The sequence below is a fragment of the Calypte anna genome, chromosome 18 (genome assembly GCF_003957555.1).
Source record: "Calypte anna isolate BGI_N300 chromosome 18, bCalAnn1_v1.p, whole genome shotgun sequence".
NCBI classification, from domain to species: domain Eukaryota; kingdom Metazoa; phylum Chordata; class Aves; order Apodiformes; family Trochilidae; genus Calypte; species Calypte anna.
In genome coordinates this window covers 3504844-3520412 of record NC_044263.1, presented here as the reverse complement: position 1 = coordinate 3520412, position 15569 = coordinate 3504844, and the positions used below count along the sequence as shown (strand labels likewise).

The window sequence follows — 15569 nt, the reverse complement described above, 5'->3', positions numbered from 1 at the left end:
TTTCCATGGCGACCGCCTCTGCGCACGGCACAACCGCCCCGCCCGCCGCTTAACGAGTGCGCGATGGAAACGGCGCCCGGTGGGCGGTGCTCGGCCCGCCCGTGATGATAGCTCCACCCCTTCCGGCGCAGCCCACCAATCAGCGCGGCGGACGCCCTGAGAGGCCGTTTAAATCCCCGGTGTCGGTTGGTGCGTGAGGCGCCGCGCCATGGGCAGCGCTGAGGACAGAGGTAGGGACGGCCCCTCCGCAGCTCCGTACCCCGCACCGCGTCCCGGGGTTGAACCGTGGGGTCTGCTCGCCCTCCTGCGGGGCCGGGCGGGGGAGCCGCCGTGGTGCCCTGCAGGGGAGGGGAGGCGGAGAGCTGCCTCGTCCCTCCGCTTTCCCTTGTCAGCCACCTCCTCCCCATCACTAACACAGCTGGTTGAAGCCACAGCTGGTTTTAAGCTCTACCTTAACCTTGCCCCCACCCCCTGCCATTTTTTTTAATTAAAATGCTGGGGGGAAAGGGATTTCTGGAACCGAGTAAAGAGCTGAGTGATGGCAAAGTAATACTGCCTGTCTACAGAACAGTAAAACTACAAATTAGTTTCTGTTGTGTAACCGCATAGTTTAGTTCCTTCCAAAGATGACTTGCCCCTGTTCAGTAATGTCAAGTCCTTGATAATACTTGTTAAAATAACTGCTTGGTTTGTGCAAGACACACGTGTGTGTGTGTGGGAAATCTGCCCTTAAGAGATCCCAGAATAACAGATATGAAGACTTCTGATTGTTCAAGTTGTTACCTGAACGGGGTGACAAGACAGCAGGGAACACCTGTACATCACAGCACTGCAAGTTCAGGACTCACAGGTTTAGAAAAATCAGGCTCTTTATGGTCACATCTCATTGTACTCTTAATAAAAGCCATACCAAAGCTTATTTTGTCAAGTCCTTCAAGGTCTGGAATTCCTGGCTATAAAGCCAAGACCAAAATTTGCTTCCCATTCTGCCTGGTCTGGGGTGTTTCAGTTCCCTTCAAGTCCAGCTGTGCTATGATGCTGGTGTGTTTCATTCCTCACACCCTGCCCTTGCGTCCATCTGAAGTAAACAAGCCACAGGGCAGAAGAAGTACAAGATGTCCTCTAGTTTGGATGGGATAGCATGAATGAAAATCCCCATTTGTGGTGGAGTCACTTAAATGGGTTTCATCTGTCACTTGATGTCTTTCAGTTCTGATATTAATATGTCAATATGTTTTACTTTTTAACAGACTGGGTTGCTGTAGCCAATGATCTTTTAAGGAGCTGTCACATAAACCAGCACATAAAGCATCTCTCTGAGTGTGGTGCTGATGTGTTTGTTCATCTTTATGAGTCAATCTTAGGAGAAAAAGTACCAGGTAGGAACAATAATTTCTAAACCTGCCTTATTTTTGTCTCTGTGTATTTTGTAATGATCCAATTTGAGTTTGCAAGCTTGGACTTTTCACCAAGTACCCAAGATATTTAAAAAATACTAACTTGTAAGTGAAGGTTAAAGCAGTTTAGTCAAAACACATGAAATAAGCTACCCATTTAGATAAAAACTATTAATTTTAAGAATCTAATAGTCTAAAAATCTTTTTCAAATAGATCTCATAGCTAAACCTAGAAGCCAGGAGGATGATGCACACAATGTACAAGCAGTCATAGATTCCCTGGCATTGGACTATTTGCAGATCAGCTTGTCACACATCACTGGTAAGTACTCATTTTAATGTAGACAAACATCAGCTGAATATCTGGGTGGTTTTGGTTTAATTTGAGCATTTTGTAAGAACCATATGATATAAAGCACACTCTCACACTTACATTAAAGGTCCTTTCCCTGCACTGAATGTCATCAAAACACTGAACCTTCTCCTGGGACATCAGGTTATAAATGTAAACAGCAAGCAGAGAGTGAGTAAGAGCAGTGCTGTGTGACACAGACCTGCAAGAAATGTTAACAATCAATCATTTCACTTGTCTGCTGATGTGTTCCATCTGTTACTGGCTCAGGATTCTTCTGTGGAGAGTTAAAGCTTAAAGCCTGGGTTTTAAAATACAAGCCTTAAATTTTAAACCTGTTAATTGGTTTTTAAAAAGGTGGTGAGTAAAGACTTGAACCATGAGGCTTTCATTCAGTATTCAAATGTATAGTCCTGAATAACAGCCTGCAAAGAATGAAAACTGAGTGCCAGATATGAAATAGCTCTTTCTAATTTGGTACCTGTGAAGTATGGCTGGTATTTGTAATCCTGCCTGCCAGGCCATGGACTTGGTTCATGCTGTGGCTGGTAAGTTTAAGAAAATATTAAATACCAACAATCCCCCCCAAAAAATGCCTGTAGTTTGTTTTGGGTTTGTTTTGGGTTTTTTTTGAAGCAGTTACAGCATCAATAAATTTTCTACTATTAGAGCTGAAAATACTCAGCTTTAGGAAGCTTCTAAGATACCTTAAGCTTGTGCATGTAGCCATAAATGAGCAGCCAGTTGTCTTCTGAGACAACACTTTGATGTGAAAAACAGGTTTTCAACCTCTAGAAATCTTCTGCTTTTGAGAAGTTTTGTGAAATACCTGTTATTAATATGTGGCTGTACCTTCTCTTCAGGTGAGAACATTGTGAAAGGAGAAAGGCAATCTATCAGAAACCTCCTTGAAGTATTTGATGGTTTGTTAGAGTATCTTACAGAAGAAGCCAGTGAATCTTCTCAGAATGGAGGTGAGTAGGCAGATGTCTAGTTTCTCTGTTATGGACACCTTGCTTTTTCTGTTTGTCTGCTATCCAATTATCTTGCTGACTGCTTTGTTAGGTCCTCATGACCATGGTGTTCATGGGTGGAACACAGCTTACTTAATAGGTTAAAAATGTGATTTTTTTGCTGTTCACCTCACAGCAGCCATAGGGGACGATACCCATTGGAAGGTGTAAGCTTTGTGAAACCTTGGTTTAGGATATCCAAGGCATTTCCAATGTAGCAAGGATTTATTTGGTGGTTTTGCCTTACTTGAAAATGCAGAAGATGAGGAATGAAACTGACCACAGGAGGAAGAAATTTCAGAGGCCAAATTGAATATTTACATTCATTATCTTCATAACCCATGAAGACAGAAACAGATTATTTATTTTCTCCAATTTAAAAGGTTAAGAAGTGCAGAACATAATCTTTCTGCTTCATTCTTGTGGCAGAAGCCTGCTCCAGACAATTTATCCTCATGTTAGAATGTTGCTTCTCAGCTTGTGAGGCAAACCATTTACAGTTGGGATTCAGTGAGGAGGCATCACATAATGCCTTAGTTAGCAGGAAGAAGTAGTTTTCCTGAAAATAATTGTGCCTCTTCATTATTAACAGGTGAGGCAAATGTGCCATCCAGTAATGAAACTCAACTTGCTTCTGAAGAGCAGCTGGAAAGCAGAGCAGGTGAACTTAAACAACCTTCCAGATTCTCATCAGCTGAAGGGTAAGAAGAGCTCTGCAGTAACAGTGGCTGACTATTTTTGCTTATCTGCAGACAAACTAGGAGGTTTTTAATAGTATACAAGTAGGAACCATCCTGATTACATACATCAAATGGAATGTGAGGTAACTCTCCCTCAGTCAGGCAGCAAGAGGGCTAAAATTAGATCCAGAGCTTTTTCACTCTTCAAAAGTGCTGCTGGCACTTAGATTCCCTTAAGTTTATTTTATATGTGGAATGACACAAGTTGAAAACTTTCTCTCAGTTTTAAGTGATTGTATTTTAGTTAAATTGCATTCAGCTTACCTTGACTTCTCCACAGCTTTGTTCTGCAGCCTCTTTCTCTAACGTCCCACAGCCATCCCTGCAGCAGTTGCCGCTCTTCTGCAGCTCCATCGTGTGGCCTGAAGAGGCAAAGACTTTCAGAGTAAATATTTTATCACATTTTCCTCTTAGGTCCCAGTCAGAATTTTGTGATCCATCTTCTGATGTAGATGGATCAGAATCTACCAGTGAATTAATCAGACTTGGAGAGACTGCTCATTCTTTTTCCATGAGAGAGGATGGTAAGTTGGGGTGAAAAAAAATGACACTGTAGTAGCATTTCTAGGCTTTTCTTGTTTCTTTTTATGAAGTTTTTTTTCAGACCAAACTCTTATTTTACAAAAAACCTCACACCCTTTCCCCCCCCCAAAACCAACCTAAAATATGCAAACACACCTGTAGTTGCCCCTGCTGGAGATAAAATACAGATTTGTTAAAGTAAATTTTCCAGACACTGTTTTTCATGACTCCTGATCTATACAATGTGGATATTGCTATTTTGACTTCTGATTTAGTTCTCCCTATTTTATTTTGTTCAATAGAATAAGAGATTTCTGCAGTCTTAAATTACTTTAACTTATTGCTGTGTAAAATGTAAAAAGACTACTAACTGCATTCTTAAGATTTGTTATATGAGTGTGTGGCACTTAAAAGCACTATGGGTGGCTTTGGAACAATTAATGTGCACACTGCTTAAGTGCACATTCCTATTTGCTGTAAGAATATTCCATATTCTTACTGTGATTAATCTCTCCAAGTAGAAGCATAAAGAGTATTATTGATTTTTTTTTATTAAATAGAATTACAAGTAGGAATTTAACAAATCTATTTCTATCATAGCCTGGCTTGCTAATCCCAAGTAAACAAACCAAGTATGAAAACTGTCCAGCTAAACAGTTTGTAAGATGCTTTGTTTTTCAAGCACCACTTCTAGAATTCCAGTTGCCTGAATTCTTAGCAGCAGAAAAGGACAAGGGAATGGAAGAATCTGAGAACTCAGAGGCTATTGGAACATTACCTGGACAGTTCTCTAAAACTAAAAGAGCTGTTATCAAGGAAAAGGCAGCTGGTGAGCATTCATTCTGCTGATATCTGGGCTACCTGATTCTAAGGGGTGCAGGGTACTAAGGAGGGCAGTGTAGAGCAGAACCTCAGGCATGGGTGGAAACACCTCAGCTGTATTTGGACAGGAAATTAATAATTTTCAGAAATTTTGTATTTTAGTGTCCCAGAGCATGCAAACTCCATTATCTGTGGTGCTGCTGCTCTGCTAGGGTTCAGCTTCAGCTAGGTGGTTTTTTTCTGGTGTGGTTCAATAAGCAAAATACTGCAAAGTCAAAAGTCCTTGCAGATGGTTGTAGCATTCAAAATGTGTTCTCATGGGGACTTTCCTGCTGCTCAGGACAGTTATGGACAGACTGTGGACTGAGTGAATCATTCTGACCCTTTTCCTCCAGCTGTCCCTGGCCTCTCCTTACCGTGGCTCTGTCATTGTTTAGAATTCCTGCACTGGAGCAGGCATTCCCCAGCTTGTAGCTAAAAATACTGGGGGAAAGAACAGCAAATTGCAAATTACTTGCTGCATGTGCACACAGCTGCAGCCTTGCAGCAGGAGAGCAGTGTATTCCTACACATTTATATACATATGGGCATGAAAAACACGTGACAAGTTTGAATCCTTGCAAACAGAAGAAAAGTAACATGGTAAGGTGTAAACACATCACAGTCCTGTTCCATGCAGTCCAGCAAAGATGGTGGCTAACAGTAGATACTCAGATACTTGCATGTATGGAGAATATAGAAAACTCACATTCTGCTTTCACACATAACACTTTAAGCTTTTTGTATTTTTCTCCTTAAGGATCAATCAGGTCTGTTCATGATACTGGACCTCAAAGAGAGAGTTGGAGTGCCAGTGCTGTAAGACTTGGGGAGCCTATACAGCAAGCTATTCCTTTGCTACCACCATTCCAGCCTTCAGAAGCCAGACCTCATTATCCTGGATGGAGAGATTATCAGAGCCCAGCCAGCCAGTCAGCAACTTTGGCTGACAATGGAGTGAAAATTCCTGTGAGTAAAAACCAATCCCTTGGTTTTTAAATTTTTTTCTTAGTAACCAGTACTGCTCCCAGTCTACCTGCAGAATGGTAGTAGCTGATTTCTGAAGAATACTTCTGAATATGTCAGGTTTTATCTTCAGTTCAAGGAATTTTGTGTTGGGGATTCATTCATCACTGCATGTCCGGAGAGGAACTTAATTTGAGGGATGTGTTTATTTCTTACACATCTCCATAACCACTGTAACTGCCCAGTTTACAACACAGTAAACAAAACATTTATGCTTTAGGTAGTCAGCACTGATTTAAATTTGCAGACAAACATAATGTATGACCTTCCTTACAAAAATCTCCTGTGAATTTACAGAAAACATGTTGCTTTTTATTTTAGCTTGAACAGTTACTTACAGAAGAATCTGAAGATGTTTCTGATAGCCATCCTCTAGCAAGGAAAATCCCTGGTGAGAGAGAATTTTGCTTCCTATAGGGTAACTCTTCACTGTTAAGTATCACATTTCTTTTTATTAGCACTACAAAAAACATGGTTTTGAAACTAGCAGTGCATTTTTTTTTTTAATTCATCCTCAAGTTCATATTTCTATCTTATAAGGAAAAAAAAGTTACTTTTAAGATGTTCACTGTGCTGGAGAAAAACAATCTGTCTCCCACATTCAACTCCTTTAAGTTAAGATGTTTCTATACCACAGAAATCTCTCCTATCAGATAAATCCCATGGCTGCACTTACTCTGAGCAGAGAATCATGGACCAAAAAAGCCATTAACTGGCTTTGTAGAAAAGGTTTAGAAGCTTATTTTCTCAGTTGCCTGGGAAACGCTGCTTACCTTTCTGGTTTCCATAGCATTCCCATGGCACTCAGCATTCAAAACCTGAGAAATTACCAAAAATGAATGTCACAAGTGTGTAACCACAGCTGCTTTGTCATTCTGGTATCTTGGAATAAACCTGGATCAAAAGGTCATGGATCACATCTGTTTTCACCTTTCCCCACATCAGTAGGCACAGTGCAGTCTGTACCAACAACTAACACAGCTGGCATCTGCTTCTGCAGGGCAAGACAAGGAGCTAGCAAGTGATGCTGAGGACAGTGTGGCACAGGTAGATGTTACATCTTTACTTATTTGTGGACACTGAGTCAATATTTCTGGGTTTCCAATTTTAATTCTCCTGGTACCTTGTGTTATTTCTGAGCTTTTTTCAAACCTGCTTTTGGCTTGCATTCTTCAATACACAATGTTTTTAGACTATGACTATTTACAGTTTACAGGTCAAATCAGTTCTTTCTGGAGTTATTTGATCCAAGAAATGTAAGTGCCAGTACTTATTATTAATTAATCAAAACCAATCACTTACTGGCTATCTTGGGTTTAATCAGAGATGTATAAAACACAGTCATGACTTTTAGGAATTTTGGTTATCTGGGTTTGTTCAGGCTCCAGTAAAATTCAGATTTTTCTCCCTTCCAAAAGATCACTGGACTACCTGGCTATAACCTTTCATTTTATTCCTTTTTGTTGTCCTTTGCTTTCAAAAACTGAATGCAGTAAACCCCACAAACTGTACAGCAGATGCCATCCTGTGCTTGTAGCAACACGTCTGTGTAAGAAGTTCCTTGCTTTGGAAAACACTTTTTTTTTTTTTTTCCCTTATGCAACCACAAGAGGTACTCACAGACTTCTTTTGTTCTAATAGTTGCAACAGCCTTTACTTCTACACTGTCTGTTTAAAACATTGTCTTTGTTTAAAACTCATTTTCCATTGGTTTATTTGCAAGTATATGCATGGCAACCCCAAAGTACTCCAGTTCAAACTGAGAGGTTACCCAGGAGTACAAAACCCCTGTAACTGCATGGCATAAAGACTTAAGTGTTTTCCTTTCTGTGACTGCAGCTTAGCCCATGCTCAGGAGACTCAGCTTATTTGCATTTCTTGGCATTAGTCCTAGGCTAATGATGTAACATGTAGGAATACTCACCTACACCTTGTTCTTCTGATTCAGTGGCTTAGCTGTAGATGGGTTTTGAACTGATTATGTTTTTGCTGGTCTGTTTCTTTATACATCTGATTCTACAGCATGCTGTCTGCAGTCACAGAGTTTGAGATGTTTCTTCTAGAAAAGCTACTGTGGGATCTCTCTACTCACATTCTCAATGGTATTTCTGAGCTTTACTCTGAAGATCAAGATACTCATTCCCTCTTACTTGTTTTCCTAGGTTCCTCCAACTCACACATCTGCTTCTTTACATGAAAAAACATCCCTACATGCTGAACAAGTAACACAAACTCCAAGACCTGAACTTAGATATGTGCCAAGACAGAAAAGGCAAGTTAATTTTTTCTGGTACTGAGCCAAGCTATAGCACTTTCATACACATGGCTATCCAGCCCCCTCCCCCTTAAAAGAAATTCTCTTCCTCCTTTAGCTGCATGACAGTGAAAAGATTAATTTTAACAGAAAGATTTCCTGTTTCTCCTGACAGTACATGTGTCACCTTAAATATAGGCGTTTACACACTCAGCTTCTACTTAATCCTATAAAAATGTCTCATGCAAAAAATGAGCTATAATTCTATGAGGTAATGTTTATCACCAGGTCTTTAAAATAGCAATGAAATCTGTGTTCTGTTTCAGCAGATATGAGCTTTCTCTCCCAGATTCACTTGAAGAGTCTTTTCCTCACAGAACAACAAAGGAAAAGCTGTTGGAGCAAGAGCTCCATGAAGTGTCTGACAAACTCTGCCGTAGGTTAAAAGAACTTGATCTAGTAAGTGAAATCTCTGATTTGTTGGGCCTGAGCACTCACCCTCAGTAACAGTAGTAAATAAAAATATAAATTTAATATGGTTCAAAGGAAAAGTAACACCTTACAGTGTTAGTTCTACATTCTTACAGTTCTAAACTTGTACTATTGAACCTGACTTCCCCCAAAATCTATCCAATAGATGTTAAAGAGAGCTCTGGGTGAGCATCCCAGAGAAGAAGAGTGGACAGATGAAGACAGTCTGACTCAGCACAGTGACAGTGGCATGGAATACTGCAGAAGGAAAGCTGAGCAAGGTAACAGTTCTTAGACCAGTTAAGTATTAGGATGGAATAAGATATATATACATATATATCCCATGTATATACATAAAACCCTAAATCCTTCTCATGTAGAGCTGATGCATTGAACCACTCAGTTTGTATTGTCAGTGCAATTATATTTTGCCTTAGATCACAACCTAACAGAACTGAACAATCCACTTTCCATTTAAGAACCTAAGGTAAAACTTTACTAAAAATGCCAGGCAAACAGAGCTGCAGTGAAAGCCATGCAGTAAGTGGGAGTACAAGCTCCTTGATGGGACTGAGTCTGAAATGTGCTCTTACTTCAGGTTCTTCTGTGCCAAGGGCAGCCTGTACATCTACTTATCTACCACAGATCCTGTGCTGTGTGTGAGCTGGTGGCAGGAGGATTAATTAACCACTCTCTGTATGGATGCCCAGCTGTAAGACTAGCAGATAGCTTGAGCTAATCCACATACACAGTGCACTGCAAAATGGAGCTGGTTTTGACCCTGGCCTGTATCATTCTCTTACCTTGATCTACCTCCCTTTGTCTTTGCTGCATTTTCCTTCCATATACTGAATATCTCCTGGTACCTCTGCTATTATATAAACCCCAAAATGTACAATTTGGGGCAGGGATAATTCTAAAGAAAAGGCTTTAGCTCTTTATGACTTAAATTGTTCTAAACCTTTTGACTCTTGTGCTGGATAGGCTTGGGGGGAGCTTTTTTTACTTATGTTTGTTCAAGGGTTTTTTTGGTTTCAAGTTAGATACTCAATGAATCACTTTTCCTTACAGAAACACCACACATGAGGTACCCAAGAAGGCCACGATCCCTTTCTCCATCCTCACCCTTATCTCAGCATCAATTCCTTTCTGAATTAGAAGACAAACCTTGCTGTAAAGGCCAAACGTGGGGATTACGCAGCCAGCTGCAAAGAGAGAGAGATGAAAGAGCAAAGAGAACAAAGGTATTTTCTAGGTCAGATCTATTGGTTTTTCTGACCAAGTTATACTGAAAGCACTAAAACTGATTGCTCTTACTTAATGGGGGTATCTGGCCTACTTTACTAATTTTACACTGTTGCAGCTGTAGAAAGCTGAGAAAATTACTTGAAGCCCAAATCTTGCAAAAAAGAGATTTTAAAGTGGAAGAAGCTTCTTTGACCCATACAAGCTAATGACTGATTACTTTCTCTGAAAAGTCCTTTTACTTTTATTTTCTAGATAGTTGCTAAAACTTATGAAGATGAACTAAGAATTTATGAATCTAAGGAGAAGCTTGACTTGTCTGAGCTTGGACAGCTGATAAAGGACATGGTATGTGACATGCACTATGGGGATTTTTAGTTGTGCTTTGGTTGGTTTGGTTTTTAAGATTTGTGTAGATGATCTCTCCAGACACTGTCTTTGGGTACAAAAACTCCTTGACTCCCAGTGTCATAGTTACAGCCCTGTGTGCTACCAAGGCATTTAACAGGACAGCTCCTCCTGAGATGGCAGATCCAAGAGATGTAGTTTTAAAAGTTTTGGCATTTCTAAGTATTAAAAACAATACCTGTTCTTATGGGCAACTTAACCCCCATGCTTTGCACATGAAGTGTGAACTTCAAGACTCTCAGACTGAAAGAATTAAAGCTAAATGAGCCAACACCTGCCCTGGACTGACCTAAAATTCTCCACACACACACAACCCCATAGCTGTGCTAAGAAGGTTGGAGCTCTGTATCCTGGAAGCAATCTGCTTACTGCAGTCTTAGAGCAGTTAAAGTCTTAAAACTTGGGTTTGTGCACGAATGATTCCTTCACTTTAGGAATATGACAAGGAAGTTTTTGCTACTGTGTTATGTACTATTAGAGCTGCAAAGAACCTAAGATGAGAAGCTGTGTCACACCAGTTTATGGCCTTCTTGGCAGGCCTTGCAGAAGCTGCTGCAGTGGTGTTAGGGCCTGCAAAAGAGCTGAGGTTATGCAACAGCAAGATGTAACCTGCATTTGAACCCTGACCTGCATTTTGTAAATTCTGGCCTGGAGAATCCAATTCAGCATCTCCAAGCTCTTATCCTTAGTTTCAGAGACACTTAAATTCTGATACATACCCAAACTATGTCATCTATCAGTCTTTTACTTCTCATACCTGTTCTCCATCTGTTTTACATCTGCTCCTAAGGAACAAGAAGAATACAAAGAAAACATCTTTAAAGAACCTCCACGAATGCCTCAGCCAGTGAAAGATTATTCTAGAAAAACCACACCTCAGAATCCCAAATACAGCCAGTGGATTCCAAAACGAGGAACTGTGAAGCCAAAGAAAGCTGCTCCAAGTAAGAACTGCAAAACTATCCTTGGTGGAAAACTGGCATCTTTTGAAAGCATGTGTTGAACTCCAAGAAAAAAGGCATCGGTCCAACATATACCAGTCAGCTGTAGCACTTTCCCCTTTTTATGACCTCTATACGTCTGGATTTTTGCTAGGGAAGATAAAGCTTTAAAAGTAAACATAAACCAGCAATGCACAATCAAAACTGTGACCCATTTGCTACCTCCTTAAAATCCCTTGGATTATTTTCAAGGCTTGTTTCCATTACTGCTGCTCTGGTGCTTGCTCTACTACACTCTGAGCTCAGCCTTTTTTTTTTTTTTTTTTTTTTCATGAGCATGTATTGGATTTAAAATTATGCCTTTAGCTTGAACTGGTGCTGAGCCCTGACCAGGTAATAGAGCAGGATCTATCAGCTGCTATCATTTTCTTGTCAACACCCTGCCATGGTGATGTTGCAACTGCCAGTGTTTTTGCTGAGCAAGTGATACTCCAAGAACAGCAACATCCAAATTACAGGCTCTGTTTAGGAGCATGCTTTTGTGTAAGATCATGGTATAATCCCCTACACACAGCTCAGTGTTGCTCAGGTTTCACTGCCTTGTTTTTTTTCAATGTTTAAAGGGCAAGTAGTTGGTTAATACCCATTTGTTTCATCTCCCCATTATTTTTTCCTGCCAGAAAGATCAAAGATGTAATGACCTGGTTGCAAACCAGTTTATTTTCTACCTGTTTACTTGACCTGGAACTGCCACTCCACTGCTGTATTAACTTTAAGGTGCCACAGCCAGTGAGAGACAGATAAAGGAACTGCTGGTTAGTGATGGTCAGAACTATTTGAAGAGGGAGATACTGATCATAACTGGATGTGGTGGTGGGAGGAAAATAATTCCTGAGCTGAAAAAAAGCAATTCTTCAGCAGAAACAAAAACCAAACACAACAAAAACTTGGGATTATTTTCTCCAGGTCTGTGCTGACAGAGTGATGTTATATCCTGCTGGGTTTAGCCTGACATCATAATACCACCATGGTAGTTGTATTTAATGTTCAATCTAAAATGTTTCATAACTTAGTCTGACATTGTCTGGAAGAATTTACTACTAGATGTGTTTTCCAGGAATTTATTGCTTACATCTGTCTTTACCTTGTAGTAAAATTAAGAGATGATGACCTCCTACTTCAGCTACTGGAAGAGTTTCCCCACCTGCATATTTCTGACCATACTATGAAAAAAATGTGTCAGCAGCAGCTTGCACATACTGAACAACTTAAGGCAGCTTCTGGAAAAACTAGACCAAAACCCCAAAATGAAGTGAGCATTCTTGTTCTTACCTTCTGAATAAGGGACAGTGCCTCTGACAGAACAGTCAGCAGTTCTGCTTAATAACCATAAAATCATCCTGACTCTTCATACACAGCATCAATAGGGAACATGCACATCCAAAGCACAACATGAAAGGATGGTCATCTGAGCATGGCTAAATAAGGAATGTACATATCCAAACACCTGGGTTCAACTTCTTATCAGACACTTGAATATAATGTTCACTTCTTATACTTGTTCATCTATTACTGCCTAAGATTACTATTATAAGCATTTTATAGTTTTGAGTGCTACTTCTGAGCAGTCTTTCATTTTAAAAATTAGTTATGAGATACAAAAGTTGATTATTGAACATTTCAACATAAAAACCAAAACATAGCAGAGGCAATGCTTAGAACTCCTACACAGAGCTGCCTGTCCTGCAGAAGTAATGGAAGTAATTAGCTTTTTTTAAACCTCCAGGTTGAACAAGCCCTGAAGAAGTGTGAGCTTCTTGTTGCAATTATTAAAAAAGATCAAGACCATAACAAGAGACTGGTATGTTCTTTGATGGGTATTTGTTACATAATACAAAAATTTCACATTGAGCTAGAATGTGTATTTTCTGACCCATTAAAGTGGCTTTTTATCTCATGACAATTTTATGCCTCTTGAATAGCTGAGGTCTCCTGTGCCATCCACTGAGGTCACGGGAACAGAATATGATTATTACACTGCACTGTTGCTTTAGAAGTGCAAACAAGTTCTAATAATGTGCAAGGAGGAGAAACTTCAGCTCCTGGTGTCACTGGTAAAAATGCCAACTCCAATGACAGTGCCAGAAATGCCAGTGCAGTGCTGACTCCTTAATTACACAGTGCTCTTCTTTGCTTTAAGCCATAAACACGGCATAAAACCAGGGGTAGGGAAAAGCAATGTTTAACAGAGCTTTGCCTGCAGCACTATCTGCATGAAGCTTGGTGGTCTGACAGCTCCTGTTCTCCATCTAGCAAGAATTCAAGCAGCACATCCACCGACAGAAATGGGCTCAGAATAAAGTGAGAGAAAAACGGCAGCAAGTCGCTCGAGCCAGGAAGTATTACGAGGATTATCGGGTTCAGCTGCGTGCCAAGATGATGAGGGCAAGGACAAGGGAAGAAAGGGCAAGTACAAGATGTCTGGCTCTGGAATTCTTTTCAGTTTGGACCCCAGTGCTGAGGACTCATAATCCAGTAGTACAAACAATGGTACAAGTGGATGGAGAGCAAGTGAAGTGAGCGGAGCACCGGAGCTGGGATTAAGTGATTGGTCAGCAAAGGCCACAGAAGAAAAGGGTCCTGGTTTGTAAACACTGATGTAGTTCAGGGCAAATCACTGTAAAATGAGGCTTTATGGGGTTAAGGAGAGAAAGTGTGAAGAATCAGTATGGAAAAAACGGGCTGGTAACATGAGAAACTGGGGAAATGAGTTTTTAAAAACAGTAGGATTAAGAAGTTGTTCCTATAGTTACTATCCAAAGAAAACAATCTAAATCTTTAGTTAAGAAAACTGATCAAAAAGACAGCTTTGTTATTCAGTTATGTTTGTTAAACAAAGCAGGCTTTTTAACAGATATGATTTCTCATTAGGGCTGGATAACAATGCTAAAGAAAGCAATCTGAGTTATTACAGTGAGCACTTTGTATCTACTCTTGTAGCTTGTAAAGTAAAAGATTAGAAGTTTAGTGTGTAATCCACTATTAGTGCATTGAGAACTGTTTGCCTCAAGCTGTCAGGATACTATCATTTAAATGGAAAGCCTATATACCAGCTGGATTTCCTGCTACTGGAAATCTGGATGAAGGTTCTGAAGTTTGATGATAGAATGCAGGGTGGGCTGTGAATCACAGTGCATGTTCAAATTCCTGAGCTTGCATTGCTGGTTTGTCTGACATGGTTTAAAAACCATGATGTACATTCCCTGTTCTAGTGGCTTTCTTGGTCATATGACTTAAAATGACATGAAAATTTTCAGCTAAATAAGTAACATAAATCCATCTCAGCAGCATCTGTACCACTATTGCTAGATACATAACTGCATATTTTTTCATTGGCAGTGACATATCTTCATGGGATCAGGAGATAAAACAGCTGAAAAATAAAAAATGTATACTTAAAAGTTTCTGGGAACAGAGAGTTTTAGGCTTACTTTTTTTTCATTACTGGCAGATATTTAAACACCTGTTTGAAGAAGGCTTAGAAATTCAGAAGCAAAGACTGAAGAACCTAAGAGAATATGCTCAAGAGAAGCGTGCTGAGCAAAGGAGAGAGCATCAAAATGTGTTGGAGTCTATGGAGAAATATTACAAAGATCAGGTAAAGCTTAATCTGTGTCAAAGACAATTAATATTTATTACACTAAAAGTCTTTCCTTACTTTAACTGGTTGAACTCAAACCACCTTATTCTTAGTTTTCCATGCTAGCAGAAGCTTTGTACCAAGAACGCCAAGAAATCCAAGCCAGAAAGAAGGCACAAGCACAAGTGAGTATTTCTCATCTTATGTTAAGGTCATCTTTTTACATGCTCTGCCTAATACCTGGCTTTTCTGCAGATGCTACAGAAGACAAAAAGAGAATTGAGATCAAAGATGGAGAAGGAAATACAGGAACTGCAAGCAGCAATCATACAAAGTGATGATGACACCTTTTTTCGAGAACTTGAAGCAGACAGACTGAAATCCAGACTTCAGATGGCTTCCTTTCAGTATAGCAAAGGCCACTTCTTGTAAGACTTACAGTAAATATCTGCAGCTCTCTGGCTAAGATGATGGGAGTCTTTGAGAGCTGCTCTAACAGCAAGAGGGTGTGTGGCTGTTTTTTCCTAAAATACCTGGGGTCTGTCATTTTGACATGTCAGATTACAACTGCTGGATCACTGAAGTATCTGGGCTACTTAGTATCTGGGATCAATAAAGTTTTTTAATTACTTTCTACCTTCTTACCTTACTTCTATGTTCTTACAAAAGCTGAGATGATGTTGAGCTCTGCACAAAGGA

The 15569-nt window shown here is 40.0% G+C and overlaps 1 protein-coding gene across 1 annotated transcript; it reads left to right on the top strand.

Annotated features, from left to right (window-relative positions):
- The first annotated feature begins 154 nt into the window (after positions 1-154).
- On the top strand, positions 155-15339 carry CEP95 (centrosomal protein 95). The gene is made up of 22 exons (XM_030461849.1): positions 155-230; positions 1251-1379; positions 1612-1719; positions 2613-2723; positions 3355-3463; positions 3917-4026; positions 4707-4853; positions 5646-5854; positions 6233-6302; positions 6912-6958; positions 8074-8183; positions 8492-8624; positions 8803-8917; positions 9708-9880; positions 10137-10229; positions 11080-11233; positions 12382-12542; positions 13017-13091; positions 13544-13696; positions 14742-14888; positions 14984-15055; positions 15126-15339. The coding sequence occupies exons 1-22, from the start codon at positions 209-211 to the stop codon at positions 15300-15302; spliced, it is 2625 nt and encodes an 874-aa protein (XP_030317709.1). The 5' UTR covers positions 155-208; the 3' UTR covers positions 15303-15339.
- The last annotated feature ends 230 nt before the right edge of the window (positions 15340-15569 follow it).